Here is a 24,270-nt window from a genome sequence, read left to right as displayed (position 1 = left end):
TGTAAACGCTATAACTTTTGCGCAAACCAATCAATAATCGCTTTTTACCTATGTAGAAGAATACGTATCGGCCTAAACTGAGGGAAATTTTTTTTTTTATATATTTATTTTTGGGGGATATTTATTATAACAAAAAGTAAAAAACAATGCGCTTTTTTAAAAAATTGTCACTGCAGGGGTTATAAAATACCACCATAAGAAAGCTCTATTTGTGGTAAAAAAAAAAAAAAAAAAAGGACGTCAATTTTGTTTGGGAGCCACGTCGCACAGCTATGCAATTGTCAGTTAAAGCGACGCTGTGCCGAATCGCAAAAAGTGGTCTGGTCTTAAGCCAGCAAAATGGTCCGGTCTGAAAGTGGTTAAAGTAGAAATAAAGACAAAACTTTATTTTCTTTTTTAGTTTTAGATTGAAGATGGATTAGAAAACATCAGATTTTTATTGCTGTCTGTGCCCCTGTTTGGGATTATGCACAAAGCAGCTAAAAAAAATAAAAAAAATCTGCTTTTAGCCTAGGTTCACATTGATGCGATTTGACTTATCAAATCGGCAGCTATTGCCGGCAATGGCTCTGTCTGAATTGGTGCGACACCGCACGGATTCCCAAAAATAGTTTCTGTACTACTTTTGGTAACTTCGGGTGTGATTTCAATAGACATCTGTGCAGGAACCCACATAGATGTCTCCAAGATTGCACCCGAAGTCGGAATGATATGCTGGTATGAAATTGTGCTAGTTCAGCTGAACTTGCGCGATTTAAATCTTACAGCAGTGTGAACCGAGGCCAACAGGCATTTGAGTTGTTATTTCTCTGCCCAAAAGCTTGAAGAAGCTTGTGCTTTTTTTTGTGTGTTTTTATTGTGCTTATTTGAACATAAGCATTTTTTTTTTTCACTAACCCTCCCCTTATTTTTTCCTTTTTGTTTTTGCATTTTTGTGCACCTAGGCATCTTTTCTGCTTGAAAGCTCCTCTGAAAAATGTGAGTTTGGAGTTTTTTTTTCTGTAAACTCCTGAAAATGCTATGGATACATTGACTGACATTGAGGAGAGTTTCCAGGCAGAAAAAAAAAAAAAAAAAGCCTGTAGAAGCAGCTTCATTGAGATGCAGTGTGTATGAGCTCATAGGGAGATTCACCCTCTTTATTTGTCCTGTTTATCATTGAGGCTGGGTTCACACTAGCGCAAATTGGATTCTGGTTTTCCCTGCATCGAATTCACACAGCAGGAGATTGTGACTGGCTCTCTATGGGGTTTATAATCCTCCCTTACTCTAGCCAAAATGAAAAATAATGCCTGTAGCTCAAGGATGAGCTCAGGCCTGTTGAGAACTCCACATTCCCGTGCCCGCCAGGAAGCTGACACTCCACAGCGCTAATCGCAGATAGTGAGAAATTTCCCAATCTGTGCAGCCACAGTTGGAAATACATGTCTCATTGCCTGCAAATAGCACTGCAGAGTGTCAGCTCCCCGTTGGGCGCAGAAAAATGGAGTGAACAGGCCTGAGCTCATCCTTACTTTAGTTCTACTTTAAGTTGTTTTTATTAATCTGGAGCGTACGCGAGGTTTGTCTAAAAAGTTTGAGGAATGGTCAGATATCTCAATGGCAACATGGGCCAGGTGAAAGCGCAATCACATGGTTATCCAGTGACACACTGAGAAGCGCCACCTAGCGTGGAGTACATGTGACCGTCAGTGTAAACCCGCTGTGGGCAGTGGAACATAGTCAGTGTGAGAAGTAGGGCCACAGTACAATGGAGTAAGGATGAGCTCAAGTGTGTTTGCAACCGCACGTGCAGAGCCCGCCAGTAAGTAGACACTGCACAGTGCTAATCACAGGCATTGAGACATTTCCTGGTCTCTGCAGCCACGGACGGGGAAAATGTCTCACTGCTTGTGATAAGCGTTCCACAGTGCCGACTTACTGGTGGGCTCTGCATGTGCTGTTGCGAACACCCATGAGCACATCCTTACAATGGAGCAACGAGTGAACATTAAGTTGTGCTACAAACTGGGGAAAGCGGTGAAGGAGACACATGAAATTTTGGTGCAAGCCTACTGGACAGAAGAGGTGAGCACAACAGTGTTTACAACTGGGTCAAACACTTTCCCAACACGAAGGAAGTCAACAAGCAGAACCCCAGACATAATCAAACGAATGCGATCCAAAGAGTCACCTACAAAAATCCAAGGTCAAGACAATGTTGATCACCTTCTTCGACGATGGCATCATCCATAAGGAATTTGTTCCTGTGGGTTAAACCGTGAAGGCCGCATTCTATGAGGAAGTTATGAATATGTATGGGCTTGCGTGTGTTTGGGATCTCACTTGCCCAATCCCGCCAGGAAGCCAACACTGCACACGGACACCGCTAATCACAGACAGTGAGACATTTCCTGATCCGTAGCTGCACAGATTGGGAAATGTCTAACTGCCTGTGATTAGCGGTGAGATCGGGTAGGAGGGATCGCAAATACGCCCAAGCTCATTCCTAGTTTTAAAACAGTTGATACAACGCATCCGCGGTGTTTGGCCAGAGTTGCACAGGAATGTACGGTGGATGTTGCTGCGAGATCTGTGTGTGCCAATTCTTACCTCAGCGTGGCATACCCGTTCCCGACAATCCACCGTAATCACCTGATCTGGTGCCTGCGGACTTGTGTTTCCCCGCCTGAAGAGCGCCACGAAAGATGCAGATTTTGTGGATGTGGCGCCAATCCAAGAATGTGTGACAGCGGTTCTGTGAATGATTCCTAAAGAGGCCTTTGCTGACCATTTCCAGAAGCTTTATGAATTCCAAAAGTTCACTGTGAAGGATGACGATTTGGAAGGCCAACAAAGATAATTTGTTTGTATCTTCTGTTTTATTGTTTCTGTTTTATTTTTTATACATTCACTGAACTTTTTAGACACACCTCGTACAATACGTGTCAATTCACTAATGAGGGAATTACCTGACAAAAGCACATCAGCAGCCAACCCTCAGCCGTCATTCTTTATACATTTGTTGCCAAAGCACAATGTCAGCTATTTCTGAGCTCAGCTAGATTTCCCAATCATCTATACCCCGGTACCAGGCACCGCACAGCTCGAAACAAACCATTCCCGCACACAGCAATACACACCAACTACCTCAGCACTCCACACTGCGCAGCCGCCCGTTACCTAGTTACCGCCCTCACAGCAGACGCCTTCACTTCCGGTGCACGTTGTTAGCGTCCCGACGCATGCTTGACGTAACACGCACGAGCCGTTCTATCATGGTCCGCGAACGACGACAGTGGTGACCTGATAACACTTACCGGGAGCTGTCAGCGGAGAAGGGGATTGGAATGGCGGCCTGAGCGCCGTGTAGAGGGTCCTCGGGTGAAAGGAGAGCCGGGGAAGAGACATCATGTCTGAGCAGAACAGCGTGTCACTGCAGCAGATGCTGGACAGGTGAAGTTCATGACATGGAGGGCCTCTCAGATGACATGTAAACAAGTGTGTGTCGGGGGGGAGGGGAAGGACTCAGGGGGGGTCTGGTGTCACCAACCAGTGCTAGCCTGTCACTCTCACACTGGAAGGTGTTATAAGTAATGGAGGGAGCCGGGCTGTGTACATAGAGGGGCTCAGATCACACTACTCCTAGGGACATGCCTTCTTCTTCTACTACTACTACTCCCCAGGGTCATGCCTTCTTCTTCTCCCCAGGGACATGTCTTGTACTACTACTACTCCCCAGGGACTGACGTGTGGTCTTCTGTGTTGCTTTTGATTCAGAGTATTTGCAGCAAACAGTGAGCCGTGTCCTATGTTTACCGGTCATCAGTCACACATGGATCATTCTGGAAGTGTTTACAAATCTGCTTCCTAAATAAAAAGAAAACCCTAATGAGCTGTACACATGATCCGATACGATAATCTGATCGTTGGTACACAGCTTTCTATAGCCGATTACGACTTTTCATCTGATATTATCCGATGGTGCAAGCAAAAAGATTTGTACAATAGGAGATGGTATGATTTTCGTTTGATCAGTACAGTTGTCGTCCAAAAATACAATAGAAATGCATCACATTTCATCACTTCTCAATTTTTATTCTGTCGTATGAGAATTTTCGTAACTATAGTAACCTATTAAATTTCTACTTACGGCCAGCAAGCGAAAAAAAAGTGACAATCTGTTGCACGGGTGTTGGGTTGTGTGTACAGGGTATAACAGTGTATCCAAAGACAAAATGCAAGTGTAACATATTGCAGTTTACCAATCCTTAACACTAAGGGACCGACTGATCGCGTTCCCCTGTCAGTTTTTCAGGCGGATCCACCAGTCGCCTCTATGGATTGGCGGCTGCCAATGGACACTTGTCTGTTTACACCCGCTGACATCCGGTCCGCTAAAAACAGACAGATCGGATGGAAGTCAGGTTTAAATAGACAGGTGGTCTGTTTACATCCGACTGCCATTAGAGGTGAGAGGATTTATTTTTATTTTTTTATCACATGAAAGGGGCAGATTTTTAATAAAATGCTTTTGGAGTAAAAATCTATCTAAAGATAGTTTTCTATTTAAGATATATTAATAATTTAGTTTATTTAGCATGAAATGGAGCTTAGTGATGTAGCAGGAGGCTGTATATTCTGCAATGTTTACATTTTTGGTAAACTCATTCAATGAATCCAAGCTGAGATAACATAGCATGCACTACATTGATGCATTCACACAATTTCACAGTAACCATGAGATAAACCAAAGTTCAGTAAAATTCCTTTATCCCATTGCTTTGCAAATCTATGTACACTACAAACTGTGTGATTGAATCAGTCCTGATATCACTGTTTTACTAAGTTGACATAGCTTACTATTCTAAATGGGGAAACCTTCATTTTGTTTTCAAACAATAAATCTTCTAACTACCAGCAATACAAAGTCCTTAGATTTAAAAAACACCTGTCATTTTAAAATCCATGATGACAGCGCCTTTTAGTGGGCATCCATTCACCTGCTGCTGCCACGTCCCTCACCTTGTTGTGTCACTGCTGAATTACCAGCTGCCCCATTTAAGTGAATGGGACTGTCGGTGAGTCAACAGCGGGTCAGAGGAGGAGGTGTGACAGAGATGACAGTTGCTGTTTAAAAAATATAATTTAAAGTAAGACTTTTTACTAGTGATTTAAATCAATTCTACCCCGATTAGTAAGCTGCAATATATTACGGGGTTTAGTTCTTGGATTAATACCAGGGTGGAATTGATTTATATCATAACTTTTAACCATTTCAATACTGGGCACTACCCCCCCCCCCCCTTTCTACCCAGGACAATTTTTCTACTTTTAGCACTGTCACACTGACAATTGCACGGTCATGCAACACTGTACCCAAACTAAATTTTTATAGTTTAGCTCGGTTTTCCTCAGCGCGAACCGAGGAAAGCCGTTTACTGCCACTTCTGGTTACACACTGTGATCAGCTGTGATTGGTCACAGCTGATCACATGGTAAAGAGCCTACGTCATAGGCTTTTTACCATGATCAAAGTGACACACCACCGATCGACATGCCCTGCGTGTGTTCTTGCGTGATCGCGTCTTATTTTTGCATATGACGTCCAGTCAGGATAACGCAACTACCGCCCGACCGTCATTCTGCTATAGGCTGGGCGGGAAGTGGTTAAAAACCAACTGTCATCTCTGACCCGCAGCGGCTCCTGCTCTGACCCGATGTTGACTCACTGACAGTCCCATTCACTTTAATGGGAGGGCTGGTGATTCAGCACAACAAAGTGAGGGATGTGGCCTTGAGTGGATGCCCCCTAACAGGCCCTGTCATGATGCATCCGAAATGACTGGTGCTCTTTTAATGTAAAAATGTATTCTTGCTGCTAGCTAGAATCTTTAATATTTGCAGACAAAATTAAAGTGGGGTACCCCTTAAAAAAAATAAATTAAAAGTCAGCAGCTACAAATACTGCAGCTGCTGGCTTTTAATAATCGGACACTTACCTGCCCCAGGGTCCAGCGATGCGGGGGAACGAAGCCCCCCCCCCTCGTTCCCCACTCCGCTCGTGGCGCCGTCATGCATACTGTGGGCACCCGGCTGTGGCTTCACAGCCGGGCACCCACTGCGCATGCGCGAGCGGCGCAGGGCGCCGTGATACGCCGTACAGTCACCTGGGACACGTGACAGGTCCCAGGTGAATGTGCGGCGCAAGGGGAAGTGATGTCACCAGCCTGGGCAATGAAGAAGGCAGACTACGAGGGACCCCCTAGCAACCGGTATTTAGAGGTGAGTAAAAATTTTTTTTTTTTGCCAATTTATTTTTTTTTAATGAATTTTAAGCAGCTTTTCATTTTTTGGTGGCAACACCACTTTAAGGTTTCCCATTTACAATATTAAGCTGTCAGGATAGTAAAACATTATTATCAGAACCGATTCAATAATACAGGTTGCAGTCAACATAAATTTGCAAAATAGGATAAATGAGTATTTCTGAGCTTTGTTTAATTTCATGGTTACTGTGAAACTGTGTGAATGCAGGTTATCTCAGCTTGGAGTCATTGAATGAGTTTACCAAAAAAATTAAATATTGCAGAATATACAGCCTCCTGCTACATAACTAAACTACCATTTCATGCTGAATAAACTAAATTATGTATCTTAAATAGAAAACTATACTTAGATTTTAACTCCAAAAACATTTTATTAAAATCAATAATGAACAAAAAATCCAATTTTAAATAATTTAAAAAAAAATCTATTTTTTTTTTTTAATCCACCCTGGTTAATACTTGTTTTTAAGGCATTTTCAAAAAAAAATATTTTCATCTGCTGATCTAGCCAGTAATGTGCTTCAAATTCACACCTGTACGATTTGTAGTGCTTTTGCACGGCAATCCATTTTACGTTGGTTTATTTGGTGGTCTGTTTACATCAGTGCGTTTTTTGGAGGTGGTGCAGGCATGGGCGATTTTTGACGTCAGACTTCAATTGGACTGTGTGAACTAGAGGTCGACCGATATATCGGCCGATATTTGCCGCATCGGCCGATTGTGCTGATAAAAAGCTGATTTAGAACTACAGCGGGACTTTGAAATTACTTCTGTAATAGAAGTCAGTGCAAGTTGCCTGAGTCGTCATAGAAACCTCTTTCCTCCTCTCTGGGCAGGCTGCCAAGAAAAGAACAGAAAGATACAATGTTTACACTTGAATGAATGAAATCATCTCTGTGTGTAGAAGTTCTCAGTTTAACCATTTAAAGACTAAATCTTTTCTGACACTTGTTGCTTACAAGTAAAAATCCTGTATTTTCTGCCAGAAAATCACTTAGACCCCCCCAAAAATTATATATATATATTTTTAGCAGAGATCCTAGGGAATAAAATAGCGGTTGTTGCAATATTTTATGTCACACGGCATTTGCACAGAGGTCTTTCAAATGCATTTTTTGGGGGAAAAAAATACACTATTTAAAAAATAAAAATAAAATAAAAACAAAAACGCACTTTACAGGCGCTATTTTTAGTCCAAAAGTGCCTGAAAAACGCCCCAGTGGGAAAGGTGTGTTAGATCAAGGGGGATTTAAAAAAAAATAAAAAATAAATAAGGAAAAAAATAAATAAATAAAATCGGCCTAACATATCGGCCCAAAAAAAATCGGCATCATATATCGGCTATCGGCCGCCATGATTTCTAAATATCGGCATCGGCCAGAGAAAAACCCATATCGGTCGACCTCTAGTGTGAACACATGTACATGCTTTTAGTTTTGCGTGTTTTTGGTAGCGTTTTAAATTAGGACTAAGGGCATTCAAAAAAATGCATGGAAAGCATGTACCGGACCCCGGTACAGTGAAAAAAAAAAGGGGGGTAAAAAGAAGGGGGGGGGGGGGGAAGGCATATGGAAATGCTTCAAAAACCACCCAGAAACGCACTAAAAAAGTGCACATGGAAGCGCATTCGGGATGGATCTGGAGTGCGTTTTTGTGGAGGGAACCAGCCCAAAAGGTAAAACCTTTTTGGGTATAGTCGAGGGCATTGAGGGGAAAAAAATGTCCTCACTATTCCTGTCCTGTGGACAACCCAGTATTTGTGATTTTTCTTTTTCTTTCACTTTTGGTGATAAAGGTAAACATGACGATTACAGAGTTGGAATTTCCCTAACAGGGACACACAGCATTAATAACTTGACATGGGTTTCAGTACTTCTTTACACTATTGAATACTAAAGTTTTGCCATTCATTATACTTTAAGTTTTTAACAACATGTCTCTAATTCCTCCCAAAACAAAACTGAAAATCATACGAAGAAGCGCACACACACAGGTGTGAAGCTAGCCTTCGTTCACATTTACGAGTGTCTGGAATGCATGGCTTCCCGATCCACACAGAAACGGGCTGCTCATTAATTCTTAATGGTACTCCCATGCATCGGCACCTACATGGTGCTGCAGTACTATGCAGTTTGATCTGGGACATTTTTATTTTTTATTTTTTTTAAAAGAAGGGTGAAATGAATGGGCAGATGACATGCATAGATGGATTGAATCTTGGACGGTTCAGCAGGGACTGGCTGAGATTCGATCCATCTGCAGGCAGGCTGGTTGTACTGAAGTTGATCCATCAATTTCAGTACAACCAGCCTGTTAGATTTTTTTTTCGTGCCATCACTCTGCCGGAAGCTGTCACCCCCGGCATTAATCATTGATTTCTGCTGGCAGGGAAGGCACCCTGCTTGCAGATCACAGTAGTGCTGTGGGAGGTAGTCTCTTCCACCCGTGGTGGAAGGAAATAAAAGGAAATAAAATTGTTTACTCTATGACTTCAATATTTAAGAACAATAGTGATTAAGTGCAAACACTTGCACACAACCGATTCAAATTAATATACATATGTTAATTCACAAGCCCATCCCCTTTCACTTGTTAAAGTATATCTAAAGTTAAGGCTTTTTTTTTATTTTTATTTTTGTTTTCATTTTGCATAGAGTAGAAAGGGGTTAAAACCCCTGTCAGTTTTTTTGTTTTGTTTTCTTTTTGCCATACGTGAGCCATTTAAGAGATTTCTCTTTACATTTTGTGCAATAGCTACAACATGAAGTGAGAGGGAACCTCTGGTAGTAAACAGAGTCACCAGAACTAGTATCTACGTTGATTTCCTATTCTGGCAACCACTCAGAATTTTATATTTTCTTTTACTTTAGTTCAGAGTCCAGGATTACACCTAGGACCTTTGCATGGGGGGAAAAGTTGATAGTTGAGCCATTGATGTTGACAGAGAAATCAGAAGTGGCACGTGGGGGAGGAAAGATCATGAGCTCTGTTTTGTATAGGTTGAGTTTGAGGAAGTGATGTGACAACCAGGCTGATATGTCTGCTAGTAAGTTGATGTGTGAGGAGACAGATGGAGAGAGCTGGGGTGGTGGGGGGGGGGAGATATATTTGGGTGTCATCAGCGTACAGATATTTAAAGGGGTTGTAAAGGTAAATGTTTTTTCACCTTAATGCATTCTATGCATTAAGGTGAAAAAACATCTGACCGTGCCTGCGCCCCCCAGTCCCCCCATTTTACTTGCCTCACCCCTCGAAAATCCTGCGCTCGCCCCCGCCGTCCTTTTCACCATTCAGCCTGGCCGCTGATTGGCTGGAGTGGATGAATGGAAAGCAGCGCAGCCATTGGCTCACGCTGCTGTCAATCACATCCACTGATGCGGAGCGCTGGGGGGGCGGGGCTGTGTGATACAGCGAGCGGCTATAGCCGCCGGCTGTATCACGGGAGCGCGCCCGCAGGTGCTTCTCACCATGCGAACGTGAGAAGTACCTGCGGGAGGAAGCCGAGACAGCCGCCGAGGGACCCAAGAAGAGCAGGTTCGGGGCCACTCTGTACAAAACGAGCTGCACAGTGGGGGTAAGTATAACATGTTTGTTTAAAAAAAATAAAATAATTCACTTTACAATCCCTTTTAAAGCAATGGGAGGCAATCAACTGACCCAGGGAGGTGGTGTAGATTGAGAAAAGGAGAGGTCCAAGAATAGAACCTTGGAGGACCCCAACGGGGAAAGGAAGAGAAGAGGAGGAAGTAGAGTTGTAAGTGATACGGAAGAAGCTGTGGGATAGGTAGGATGAGAACCAGCGAAGAGTACAGTCACGAAGACCAAAGGAGTGGAGTTTACTGAGGAGGAGGGGATGGCCAACTGTGTCATAGGCAGCAGAGAGGTCCAGGAGAAGTAGTACAGAATAGTGTCCACTGGTTTTAGCCATTAGTGGGTCATTTTGAGAGTTTAAGGAGAAAAGTTTCTGTGGAGTGTTGATGGCGAAATCAGGACTGAAGGGGATCAAGAAGTTTATTCATGGTCAGATGGTCGCTCAGTCGGTTGTAGACCAGCCTTTCAAGAAGTTTGGAGGAGGAGGCTAGTAAGGAGATGGGACGTAGGTTGTTGAGATTGGTGGGGTCCAGTGAGGTCTTTTTAAGTATGGGGGTGACTAGCACATATCATATTTTAGAGAGTTTGGGAAGATGCAACAAGAGAGGGAGAGGTTGAAAATGTGAGTTAGAGAGTGTAGAATTGAGTCAGAGGAGAGCAAGATCCAGGGGAGAGACGGTGTAGATGAATGTTAGATAAAAGTTTAGCAACCTCATTATTAATAGTAGCAGGGTTGAATGAGTGAAGCAATGATTGCATCTGTAGACATGGGCTGTTGCATGGGGGAGGTTTTTACTTGTTGGAGATCTCCTCATGAGTTGTATCAATCTTATTTTTGAGGTGATTGGTGATCTCCTGGGCAGTAAGTTAGAGGGTGGAGGACAGAGTAGAGTGGTGAAGGTAGAGAAGAGTTGACGTGGACTGGATGAGAAGGTGTTACAGTTTGATAAATGTAGGTCTGTTTGGCAGTGTGGAGGCAGGAATAGTATTTTAGGAGGGCAGATTTATATTGTGTGAAGTCTTCCTGGAATTTAGTCTTATGCCACAGGCGCTCAAGAGCACGGCCACGTTTTCTGAAACTTCTGGTGTCGTCTGTTTGCCAGGTTTGTATCAGTCGGGGCCTAATTCTGCATGTAGTGAGGGGAGCAAGCTTGTCTAGGGAGGAAGACGGTGAGCTTTTGTAGATGAAAGTTGGGGCAGGACAGGGGTGAGATTTTGTCTGAGGCGAAAAGTAGCAGAGAAGAGAAGGTTTGAGGTGACAAAGGTTTCTACATGTAACTGTTAGGCGGTTTGAGGGAGAGGAAGTGGAAGACGGAGAGGGCAAAACAAAAAAGGTGGTGATCAGAGAGTGGGAGAGGATTGTTGGAAAGGTTGCATGGAGTGCACACATAGGACAACACAAGGCCAAGGGTGTTGCCATTGAAGTGAGTAGGAGCCTGTATCCATTCAGGTCAATGGATGTGGTTAGACTGAGAAGTTTACAAGTAATAGTAGTGTTAATCTTAACAGGGATGTTGACGTCAATGAGAATAATTGTGGGGATTTCAGAAGAGAGAAAGTAGGGTAGCCAGGCAGAGAAGTCATCAAGGAATGCTGATACTGGTCCAGGGGGCCGGTAGATGACAGCAACTCTTAAAGAAATTGGAGAGAATAGACAAATGCAATGTGCCTCAAAAGAGGAGAGTGTCAGAGACAAATGACGGAGCGATCACTTGTAAACAAACCAGCATCATGTCATGATGCCGGTTCCTCTCTGTGTACTGATCTGTTCAATGGAGGGGAGAGATCGGATGGCAGCAGCGCTGTGGACTGGATCTGTAGTGCCCACAGTGCTGCTCTGTGACAATTGCAGTCACATCCATCCATCCATCCATACCCTGCCATACTCTGCAATACCCAGCCATACTCGGGCAATATTACAGTGGGGAGATTGTGGATATTACAGTGGGAACTATATGCTGGTGGAATTTTCACAAGTTTTTGCAAATTCAGTTATTTGCTGATCCAAAAAATGATCCGATCCATGACTCTGATCCGATCCGTGAGTTTTTTGATCCGTTGCACCCCTACGGGACAGGGATTGGGGATATGTCGCCAGAGGTTAGGAGAAGCAGGAGGGTGAGGTAAGTAATGTGGGAATGTGATTTGTATGATGGGGCATGCCTCAGGGTACTGGAGGTTTTATAAGTATATGGATGTAGAATGAGTAAGGCTGCTTTCACACTGGGGCGGTACTCAGGCGTTACAGCGCTAAAAATAGCCCCTGAAAAAAACCGGCCCCTTTAACTCCAGTGTGAAAGCCGGAGGGCTTTCACACTGGGGCGGTGCGCTGGCAGTACAGTGAAAAAAGTCCTGCTAGCCGCATCTTTGGAGCGGTGAAGGAGCGGTGTATTTACCGCTCCTACCCATTGAAATCAATGGGACAGCGCGGCAATACCGCCAGCATAACACCGCTGCGGCGGCGCTTTGCGGGCGGGTTTAACCCTTTTGCGGCCGCTAGCGGGGGTTAAAACCACCCCGCTAGCGCCCGCAGACCGCCGCTAAAACGATGGTAAAGCGCCGCTAAAAATAGCGGCGCTTTACCGCCGACGCCCGCACCTCCCCAATGTGAAAGCAGCCTAAGAGTTGGTAGGAGCAGTAGTAGGGAGAAATCAAAAGGCAGCGTGATACGCATAAGCAGCGGGGTGGAGAAGAGGGGTGAAGGTTAGGGAGTTTGAGGAGAGAGGACACAAGTGTCAGAGGGGTGGTAGAGAGCACATGTTAGAGTGGAAGGAGAGCTTAATAGAGGGACAGGGTCACCTGCAGTCTGTTAGGTGCTTTCCAGTGCACTTTGCTATGTATGTTTTGCTTTGTGCAATCGCTGAAGTGCAGATCACTTGTAGAAAGAATCACTTAATAGAAGCCTTAAGGAGCTGTTCCCCTGGAAAAAAAAATAAAAATAATTAAAAGTCAGCAGCTACAAATACTGCAGCTGCTGACTTTTAATAATCAGACACTTACCTGTCCCAGGGTCCAGCAATTCAGGGGAACGAAGCCCCGCCCCCCCCCCCTCCGCTCGGCGGCACCGGCATTCTAACTGTGGGAACCCAGCTGTGGCTTCACATCCGGGGACGCCCACTGCGCATGCGCGAGCAGCGCCGCACGCCGTGATTAGCTGCACAGTTATCTGGGACCTGTCATGTGTCCCAGATGACTGACAGGAGGGAGGGGGCAGAGCTGAGCCCTTCCTGCGCCGAGGGGAAGTGATGTCACCAGCCCAGGCACTGAAGGAGGCAGACTACGAGGGACCCCTAGCAACAGGCATTTAGAGGTGAGTTGAAATGTTTTTTTCAAAATGTTTTTATTTAAAAAAAAAAAATAAGGAATTTTGGTGTGTGTGTGTGTGTGTGTGTGTGTGTGTGTTGTTGTTGTGTTTTTTTTTTTTTTTTTCTGTGGAACACCACTTTAAAGATAGAAGCCCCTGCAATGTGCTCTCCCAGCATTGTGCTGACCCCTTAAGGGGGCTCAAATTTATACTGTTATAAGGGTTCTGCTAAACGTATTTTAAAAGGCTTTTATTTTCTAGCGATATCAAGAATAATACTATGCTTGTTACTTATTTATTTTTTTGGGCAAGTTACCACAGCACCATTATCCCGTAGCTTTTAAGATCAAAGCTACAACTATGTTGGTGTCCCTTGTTAATTTTACATTATATTTCTTTTAAATGTAACTGCCTACCCCCCAACTGTCATTTGAAGTAAAACGCAGCCAAGTATTCTCCACAATTTTTTTTATTGTGCATTAAAAAAAGAAAACAAAAATTAGACATGCTATCTGCCAATAGAACTTAAAGCGGGAGTCCGCCGTTTTTTTTTTTTTTTTTTTTTTTTTTTTTTAAAGCCAGCAGCTACAAATACTGCAGCTGCTGACTTTTAAAATAATGACACTTACCCGCCCAGCGCGCCCGCGATGTCGGCACCCGAAGCCGATCTCTCGATCGTCTCTCGGGTGCTGCCGCCGCCATCTTGGCTATGGGAATCAGGAAGTGGAGCCTTGCGGCTTCATTTCCCGGTTCCCTGCTGCGCAATAAGGATGGTCCCCACTGTCTCTGGGATCCGTGTGTTTCCCAGCAGACAGCGGGGGACCTTCGGAAAGAGGCGTAGATATCTGCGGAAAGGGGCGTATATTCTGCAGATATCTATGCCAGAAGTGGGTGCAGATACCTGTACTATACAGGTACCTGCACCCCCCTCCCCCTGAAAGGTGCCAATTGTGGCGCCCGAGGGGGGGAGGGTTCCAATGAGCAGAAGCTCCACTTTAGGGTGGACCTCCGCTTTAACCAAAAAGTGCATTCTATGCATCCAAAAATATAGAAAATATGGCAAATCATTATTCAACCAATAAAATAAAAGCCCAATTCATGTGTCCCGCTTCTTAATATTGGGAGTCAGCAATGCCAAGAGTTGGTGAAAGCAGGGGTCCGTCATCCAGAGATAATTCCGAAAATTATCTGGATTATTCTCCTGGATTTCCCACAGCAAAGGCAATTGACATAATTTGTCACAATTAATAAAGCAAACAATTTTTGGTCCAAGAAATCCTCCTCCTGTTCCTGGACTGGATTTACGTCAAAGCAATAACTCCAAGGCCAATAATAAATAACACGTTATCTCCTCCGATTCCGCAACATGTTTGGTTGACGAATGGCCGTTCAGAAGCAAAATGAAAAGCGCATTTAAACACACCAAACTTCTAACCGGAAATTAGCAGAAGGAGCCCAAAGGGTGGCGCCTGACAATTGAACTTCCTCTTTATCGGGTCATAGTATGTCTAATACGTCACTACGTTCGCGTTTATTGGCAGACAATTGTGTGCTGTTTGTATGGAAGACAAGTTTTTGGCCAACACCCTTTGGACAAAAGTCTAAGGCTTTTGTCTGCAGAAAATCTGATCGTGTGTACGAGGCTTCATGCTTCATGTACACGGGGCGTTTTTACAACCTCTCCTGAACGATATAACTTCACAGATAGTAACCTATGTTTAAAACGTCCATTTTGCTGCGTTTACGTGCCGTGTTTGTAGACGTTTGCGTTTAGAAGCATTTAAAATATATATATTTTTTTTGCTTTCTAAAAAAGCCTCTAAACTCAACTGCCTAGAAACAACTGTAAAAGATCCTGTGTACATGTACTGATAAGATAGCATAGAGGAGAGTTCAGGAGCAGTTGAAAAAAAATGCTCAACTGCTCCTAAACATCCGTTTAGCAGCAGTGGTGTACATGAGGCCTAATAAACAAACAGCTAAAACAGGAAGGTGATGTAATCCCTCTCTGCTAAAATATTTTTGCCTTCAGTTCTACTTTCTATCTGTGAAGATTCCCCTTCGCTTCCTGTACTGTGGACTCAACAGGAAGTGAGCGGTTATCATAACATTCTGACTTTTAGACCGTAATCAAGGGCTTCCTCTTCTGTATGTCCTCTAAAGTCTAGATTTACTTTTACTTTCACTTTCATTCCCCCTGAGATTGGTGATCAGAACAATTACAGTGTATCTCCCTTATGCCTAGTACACACCGTGGGAAATTTGGATGAATAATACAATTTTTTGGAGCGATAATCTGATTATTAGTACACAGCGTTTGAGAGCCGATCACGACCATTCAAGCACAAATTTTTTCTCATTGGATAATAGAACAAACTATTTTCGTTTAACTCCTTCCTGACCAGCCACCACAGTTATACTGTGGCAAGTTGGCACAGCTGTGCGAGCCGTCGTAGCTGTATGTTGGCTCTTTAAGATGCTGTAGCAGGCGTGTGCCCACAGTGTGTCCCTGGAACCGTTGTGCGTGCCCACAGTGTGTCCCTGGAACCGTTGTGCGTGCCCAGGGGCCACAATGACCGTCGGGCACCAGCAATCGCCTGTGATAAATCGAGAACCGGGATCTGTGTGTAAACGCACAAATCCCGCTTGTCAGGGGAGAGGAGACAGATGGGGTGTGTGTGCCTACTAAGTAGGAACAACAATCTCTCTCCTCCTAGTCAGCCACATTCCCCCCACAGTTAGAAACACACATAGGGAACACAGTTAACCCCTTGATGCCCCAGTAGTGTTAACCCCTTTCCTGTCAGTGACATTTATACAGTAATCAGTGGCTCTTTTTATCTCTGATCGCTGTATAAATGTCAGTGGTCCCAAAAGAGTCTGATATGTCTGTCGCAATGTTGCAGTCACGATAAAAATTGCAGATCACCTCCATTACTAGATAAAAAATAAAAACTCCTTAAATCTATCCCTCATTTTGTAGATGCTCTAACTTTTATGGAAACCAATAAAAGCTTATTGCGTTTTAATCTTATTTTTGGTTAAAAAAAAAAAAAATGTAGAATACATCTATATTATTATTATTATTATTATTATTTTATTTATTTTTTCTCCAGTCATCTTCCAGGACGGCACACCTGAGAGATGACTGGTCCACCTGACAGGAAACACAATCAACAACGAATTTAAAAGTCCCCACCCTTCCCTCAGACCCTCAGTTCTTGATTGTGTTTCCCACAGGATGACAGCGAAACCAAGTTTCTTTCTAAAAAGTTTTTTCCTTGGGGTCTGGGACCCTGTGTTTTTTCTCGTGAGGTTCTTTTTTCCTTTTAGGGACTTAAACAGACAGGGTCTGTGGTGCTCCCTTGTATACCCCCAAGAGAAATCTTGGGGGGGTATGCCTCACTCAAGGTCTCCTTAGGGAGCCTTGTATGAGCCTCGTGGGACAGGGGAGTTGTCCCAGTAGGCTATTCCCCTATTGTATTGGCCTACCTGCACATTCGTTGGTGGAGTGGTGAGGTGATGCCTTTCCTTATGCGGACGCGGATGGCGTGCGTTCCAACGCCACAGCGCATGTCCGGAAGTCCAAGGGCGTCACTTCCGGGTATCGAGTTCCGGAAGTTGAGATGGCTGGACGCACCGATGTGCGTTCCAGCCTCAGTGCGCAGGACCGGAAGAGGCCGTGCGTCATTTCCGGGCGACGGACCTCCTTAAAGATGGCGCCGAGCGGCGCGGTTTTTCAAACAGAACGGGTGTGCTGTAATACACCCAGTCTCCTCGTCCTGCAAGACGCTTTCCTGGCACTTGGAAAAGACAACAAGGGGATGCTCGAGACCTGATCCAGCGATCCTGCAGGGCAGCAAATCGCCATGGAAGAGGAAGGTCCGTCTGAGCAGACAGTCGTTGAGGTCGCCACTGGGGGTGAGTGATCCAACTTTATTTAGGGGCAGGGTTCTCGGGGTAGAGCTCCTGTGCCCCTTTTAGGACTTGTGTAGCTAAAATTGTCTATTTTTTGACTATTCCCAGGGACCGAAAGCTCTGCCCAGGGGTCAGCTGCTAGGTCTAAAGGGAAGGTTACTTCAAAGTCCAGGCGTTGTGGTTACTGTAACGCTAAGTTAGCACAAGACCACTCCAAGCCTTTCTGCGATCGATGTATCATCAAGCTCGCAGGCAGGGAGACCGCTCAGGTCGTGAAGGAATGTAGGGCCTTACAAGCAGAAATGTTGGCTACCCTTCAAACTTTTCAGTCCACCCTTGTGAAGGGTTTGCAGGAAGTACCGTCAGAGAGTGAGACTCCTCAGTTACAGGAAAATCTTTCCACATCTTATGCGGAAAGTTCCTAGGGCCAAGTCTCCCTATTATCTGAAGTGGAGGAAGGCCAAGTACCAGATTGTAGTTCTGGAGAGGAAGATTCAGACCAAGGTAGCCAGGGGGAGGCTAAGCTTGGGGGATTTTTGTTCCCGAGTGAGGACATGGAGGGTTTATTAAAAGCCATTTACGCCTCAGAAGATATTCAGGTTCCCTCTGCTCAAGTCTCAGCTCAAGATAGAGTATATAGAGGTCTAGGAAGGTTACAGACCAGAACCTTTCCCATCCACCAGTCTCTGAAGGAGATAATCCTTAGAGAATGGAAGGAACCTGAACGCAAGCTTCTCAAACTGAAAGCTTGGAAAAGGAGGTGTCCCTTTAAAGATGAGGAGGAGGAAAAATTTTTTAAGGCTCCTCGCTTGGATGCAGCCTTAGCACAAGTATCTAAGAGGTCTGACTTATCCTTTGAGGATTCCGGAAATATCCAGGATCAGATGGATAGAAAGTCGGAAACTTTACTTAAAAGAGCCTGGGAGGCGAATGCGGCAGCAATGGCGCCTGCCCTAGCTTCCGCCTGTGTAGCCAGAAATGCTGACACCTGGCTGGGCAAATTAATGGATCATGTTTCCCGCAGTAAGGAGGCTAAAGAGATTGTAGACTCGCTGGAAGTAATCAGTCGAGCAGTAGCATATGTGGCAGATGCAGCTGTAGAAACTGTTAGGACCACAGCTAAAGCAGCAGCACTTTTGAACTCTTCCAGGAGAGCTCTATGGGTCAAGACTTGGGATGGGGATTTTACTTCCAAGTCTCGCCTATGCGGTATCCCCTTTGAGGGTTCTTTGCTGTTTGGTTCAGGCCTAGATCAGGTTTTGTCCCGATCTACGGAGAAGGGCAAGAAATTTCCTGTAAGGCCCAAGAAAGAAAGGGGTAAGAAATTTTTTCGAGGCCCCTATTCAAAGTCTCATCATAAGGGGAAAACTGAACCAAGGAGAAAATGGAACTTGGGGAAAGGAAAAGAAAAAAGTACAATTCTTTTCTCCAGCTCCGGAGCCTCTCAGAAAGAAGGCAAATGACGCCACCGTAAAGGTAGGCGCAAGACTCCGCGATTTCCTTCCACAGTGGGAAAGGATCACGCAGAGTCCATACATTCTAAACCTTTTAGAAGTGGGGTACAGACTAGAATTTCAGACCCATCCCCCACAGGAATTTCTGGTTACTTTTCCTCCCAGGGACCCAACCAAGGCAGAAGGGTTACTGAAAAATCTAAAGGAGCTAGCAGAGCAAAGGGTTATTACTCCAGTACCAACCAATCAGCTTACCCAGGGTTTTTACTCACACGTATTTGTGGTTCCAAAACCCTCAGGAAAATTTCGGTTGATAATAAACTTGGGAAGACTCAACCGTTACCTGCTTCACAAGAAGTTCAGGATGGAGAGTATCTACTCAGTAAGAAAGCATCTGCAGAGAGGAGTCTTTATGGTCACCCTGGACCTAAAAGACGCTTATCTACACGTACCCATTGCTCCCGAACACCAGAAGTACCTACGCTTCGCAGTTTGTATACAGCAGAGGATACAACACTGGCAGTTCAGGGCTCTCCCCTTTGGGCTGGCGGCAAGTCCGAGGATATTCACAAAGGTATTAGCCGAAGTAGTGGCATACCTACACCTGCAGGGGATAAGGTTAATACCCTACCTGGACGACTTGCTGATCTACAGTGTCGATCAGAGGCAAGCAGTAATAGACAGAGACATCGTGTTGGAAACTCTGGAGACCTTGGGCTGGATGGTCAGTCAGGAGAAGTCCTCACTGACTCCATCTCAGTCCAAGTTATACCTAGGCTACCTGTTAGACTCGCAGGCACAGAAGGTATTCTTACCAACAGAAAAGGTAACGAAGGTCCAGAATGCGGTTGTCACCCTTCTCGAAAGAGGAGAAGCCTCTCTGAGATATATAATGAGATTGCTGGGCCTCATGACGGCCTGCATTCCGGCAGTAACCTGGGCACAACTCCATTCTCGGGAGCTTCAGTCTTTTCTACTTGCCTCATGGGGAGGAAAAAGAGAAACATTAGAGAACAGAGTGCCCATCACAGAGGAGGTATCTCGTTCTCTGCGGTGGTGGCTCGACCCACAGAATTTGTTGAATGGTCGCCCCTGGTCTCAGGTAAACCCTTTGGTCTTAACCACGGACGCCAGCGCCTGGGGTTGGGGGGCTCATCTGGGAAACCGATATTCCCAGGGGTCCTGGAACCACAGCCAAGCCAGGGAGTCTTCCAATTTCAGGGAGCTTCTGGCAGTAGGAAAAGCCCTAGACTATTTCCGAGAGGAACTGCAGGACAGGGAGGTTCAGGTCCTCTCGGACAACCTGGTCACGGTGGCATACCTAAACCATCAAGGAGGGACAAGGTCGGACAAACTAAGACGGTTAGCGCAACAGATCCTTGTGAAGGCAGAAAAGAGGGTCCTTTCATTGTCAGCGATTCACATAAAGGGCTCACTCAATCTGCAAGCAGATTTTCTAAGCAGACAGCCCATCCTTCAGGGGGAATGGGGATTGAGCAAAGAAATCTTCTTCCTGGTGTGCAAACATTTTGGCAAGCCAGAAATAGATTTGTTCGCTTCCCGGGAGAATGCGAAGGTTCTCAGGTTTTTCTCCCTTTACAAGGATCAAGAAGCAGAAGGGATAGACGCTCTTGTACAAGTATGGGATTTCAGACTGGCTTATGCCTTTCCCCCATTGGTGCTCCTTCCCAGAGTCCTGCAAAAATTAACCTACTCAAGGTCAGTCCTGATACTGATAGCACCCTGGTGGCCCAAGAGAGTTTGGTTTCCCACCATTCAGAGTCTCGCGATAGCTCCCCCACTGCATCTGCCGGTGCAACGAGACCTACTCAGTCAGGGTCCAGTCTTTCACCCCGACCCGGGTCGTCTCTCTCTGACAGCATGGCTATTGAAAGGGAAATACTCCGAGACAGGGGCTGTTCGGAAAAAGTGATAGATACTCTTCTCCTCAGTAGGAAAGGCGTCACCAGAAAGATTTATGCAAAGGTCTGGAAAGTCTTCTCCCACTGGTTACAGTCTAAGGAGGGGGCTCTCCAGATGATACCCACCATCCTAGACTTTCTTCAGGAGGGGGTGGACCAGGGTTTGGCAGTTAGCACCCTAAAGGTCCAGGTGGCAGCCCTGTCCGTGTTTTTTGATAGGAAGCTAGGACAGGAGCCGCTAATAAAAAGATTTTTATCGGCCAGGGAAAGGGTAGTTCCAGTTAGGTCGGTCTGTTGCCCTCCATGGGATCTGTCCCTGGTATTAGATGCCCTAACAAGGGGGCCTTTTGAGCCGGTGGCTCAAATTTCGGTTAAGCTTTTATCATTTAAGTTGGCCTTCCTCCTGGCTATCACTACGGCCAGGAGGGTGAGTGATATACAGGCTCTGTCGATTAAAGAGCCGTTTTTGCGCATCCTAGAGGATAGGGTAATCCTCACTCAGGATCCTCTTTATTTGCCAAAGGTTGCTTCATTATTTCACAGAACACAGGAGATTATTCTCCCGTCCTTTTGCCAGAATCCTAAGAATAAGGAAGAAGAAAGATTTCATTTCTTAGATGTCAGGCGTTGTCTCCTAGTCTATTTAGAAAGGGTGAAAGACTTTAGGAGATCCAGTCATTTATTGGTCACTTTTTCAGGGAAGAAAAAGGGTCTTCAAGCATCTAAATCTACGATAGCTAGATGGGTTAGACAGACCATATCCATAGCTTATAGACAGGCAGGTAAACCAGTACCAACTCGCCTTAAGGCGCATTCAGCTAGATCCCTAGCGACCTCCTGGGCAGAGAGGGCAGGCGCCTCAATTGACCAGATCTGCAGAGCAGCAACATGGACGAGCCATAGAACATTTCTGAGGCACTACAGAGTGGAGCTGTTGTCCCCTCAGGATTTGGCATTTGGCAGGAAGGTCCTACAAGCGGTTGTCCCGCCCTAAAGGTAGGCCTGAACTTCTTGCTTATCCTCTCAGGTGTGCCGTCCTGGAAGATGACTGGAGAAAATGACCAGTTACACTTACCGGTAACGTCTTTTCTAGGAAATCTTCCAGGACGGCAGGCCTACTCCCTACCCTTGTTTTATTGGTGTGATATATTGATTCTTCACAGAATGTTCCCTCTGACACTGGTGTGGGATTTTCTTTACCATAACTGAGGGTCTGAGGGAAGGGTGGGGACTTTTAAATTCGTTGTTGATTGTGTTTCCTGTCAGGTGGACCAGTCATCTCTCAGGTGTGCCGTCCTGGAAGATTTCCTAGAAAAGACGTTACCGGTAAGTGTAACTGGTCATTTTTAATTCTTTTTTTTCTTTTTTTTTTTTTTGTTGTTGTTTATAGCGCAAAAAATAAAACCAGCAGAAGTGATCAAATACCACCAAAAGAAAGCTCTATTTGTGGGGGAAAAATTACATATATTTTGGATACAATGTCGCATGACCACGCAATTGTCAGTTAAATCGTGCAGTATTGCAAAAAATGGCTTGGTGAGGAAGGCGGCAAATCCTTCCAGGGCTGAAGTGGTTAAAGTGGTTGTAAACCTCAGTCAGGAAATGTGAACAAAGCACATGCGTCTGTAGTGTTCACTTGTCTCTCTCCAAAGCTTTAAATGTGGTTTCTCTCTGGTGCTTTGTTCCTCTGTTATCAGCGTGTCACTTCTAAGAAGTTTTCCAGACAATTGAGATACCTTTGTGATGGGGAGGGAGATCAGAACATGACTTGTCTATTCAGAACACGACTCTGTATGCTTTCTTCAGTCCTGTTCCGTGTCTGAAGTGGGGCGTGTCCCTTTCCTCCATTCAGCTTTAATACACTGTAATTGCAGCTCTCCACCCCCTCTGTGCTTTTCACAGAAGCAGAAGGATTTTATCACAAATCTGCATGTTTGAAGGTATGCAGAGAAGAATAGACAGCAGAGAAACAAGTAAAACTTTTGTAGGATCGTTTGTGTTACCTTGGTGTATCACCTGAAGCTATTCACTTCACTGGGTTTATGAGAAGGTTTACAAACCACTTTAATAAGTACAGTTTTCGACTGTAAAAAAAAAAAAAAAAAAAAAAATCCTAGTTAACAAGACCACACACTCAGAAATGAAAGAATATATTACATAATCGCGGGAATTTTGTATTCTCGTAATGCTAGTAACCGATTCGTTTTCGATATGAGACTAGCATGCAAAAAAAAAGTCTGTATTCTCATTGTGTGTGCCAGGCATAAGTCTAGGTTCACACTTGTACTGGAGCGTATGTAAATCATACACATTCCCACACCTGCAGGCAAAACGTGCAGCTTTTTAACAGACACGCACCAACTGTAAATGTGTGAGCCTAGACCAGGGATATGCAATTAGCGGACCTCCAGCTGTTGCAAAACTACAAGTCCCATCATGCCTCTGCCTTTCGTTGATGTCAGAGTCTTGCTTTGCCTCATGGGACTTGTAGTTCTGCAACAGCTGGCGGTCTGCTAATTGCATATCCCTGGCCTAGACTAATGAAGACAAGGACAACAATAAAAACACAAATAAAAAACAGTGGTTTTACCTACTCTTCACCACCACTGATCTATCAAAATATTTAATTACACTTCGAATCTGTGTTTCGCAAATACATATTTTAATTGCTTCATTTTGTAGATTAGAGAGGTTATGAATTGCTTCTACTGGTTAGTACTTTAATGTGCTACTTTGAGGGCAGTACCGGGACAGGGTCGTCCAGAGCCCATGGCAATGATGCAAAATTGCACCCCATTCCCTTACATGCCATAGAATAGGTGTATCACTCTCCATCTATTTTTTGCCCCCCTTGCTCATCTGCGCCCTGGACAGCTGTCCCTCCTGCTCACCCCTTGTCCCGGCCCTGTTTGAGGGCTCAACATTCTGCAAGTTACAATAGCAGCTTCTTCAAATATCCAGGTATTAGTTGTATAAGGATGATGTGATGCACAGGCCCTGCTAAGTTGGGAAAGGTGCTATGTTTGAACTATTGTTTGACACCTGCACTGCTGGGCTTGCTTTTTCACATTGATGGCTCTAATATGACCCACCCATGTATTAGTGAGTTAAAGCTTTGACTATGCATGCAAAGGATACAATGTGCATGCTACTCCTCAATGTTCAACCAAGCTAAATGGCTAAATTTAATAAACAAAGCTTTCACTTTTCTGCCTGTCGTAATGAACCTTGTCTGAAGGGTCTGCTGCCCTTGACACTGTAATAGGGCTGCAACTAACGATTATTTTCATAATCGATTAGTTGGCCAATTGTTTAGATTAATCAGTTAATAACCTTAAAGTGTGGTGTATAATTTTAGTTTAATATGTAAAATGAAAAAAAAAAAAGGCAATTTAGTTAAAAAAAAAAAAGAAAAAGTCTGCTACAAACACTGTAGCTGCTGACTTTTAATAAGCACACTTACCTTTCCAGGGTGCCCGCAATGTCTGCCGATATGTGGATCGGATCGGGTCCTGGTGCCACCATTCGAACTAAGGGAAACAGGCAGTGGAGCCTTGCGTTGCCTGTGGCTGATTTGGCGTAAGATCTTTTATCGGCGGTACCCTCCGCCACTTACCGGCGCCGTTGGCAGCAGCGGAAACGATTGGGTCCGGTCACTTGCTGGGTATGGAGAAGAGTGAGGGGAAGATGGCCCCCACCCGTCTCCATAACAATCCAGGGCGGAAGCGACATCAAAACGTCACTTTCGTCCACAGCCTTTTTTATTTATTTTT

General features: G+C 44.8%; 1 protein-coding gene across 1 annotated transcript in view; it reads left to right on the top strand.

The window, feature by feature from the left end:
• Positions 1-3,212: 3,212 nt before the first annotated feature.
• Positions 3,213-24,270, top strand: part of MARCHF5 (membrane associated ring-CH-type finger 5) — a 105,227-nt gene continuing 84,169 nt past the window's right edge. The window contains exon 1 of the mRNA XM_077455223.1: positions 3,213-3,435. Coding sequence (XP_077311349.1) covers positions 3,392-3,435 — 44 coding nt within the window. The 5' untranslated portion in view covers positions 3,213-3,391. The remainder of the gene's footprint in view (positions 3,436-24,270) is intronic.

The sequence above is a fragment of the Lithobates pipiens genome, unplaced genomic scaffold, assembly GCF_037356315.1.
Source record: "Lithobates pipiens isolate NorthernLeopardFrog02 unplaced genomic scaffold, aLitPip1_a1.2 Scaffold_25, whole genome shotgun sequence".
NCBI lineage: Eukaryota > Metazoa > Chordata > Amphibia > Anura > Ranidae > Lithobates > Lithobates pipiens.
This window is presented reverse-complemented; position numbering and strand designations above follow the sequence as displayed.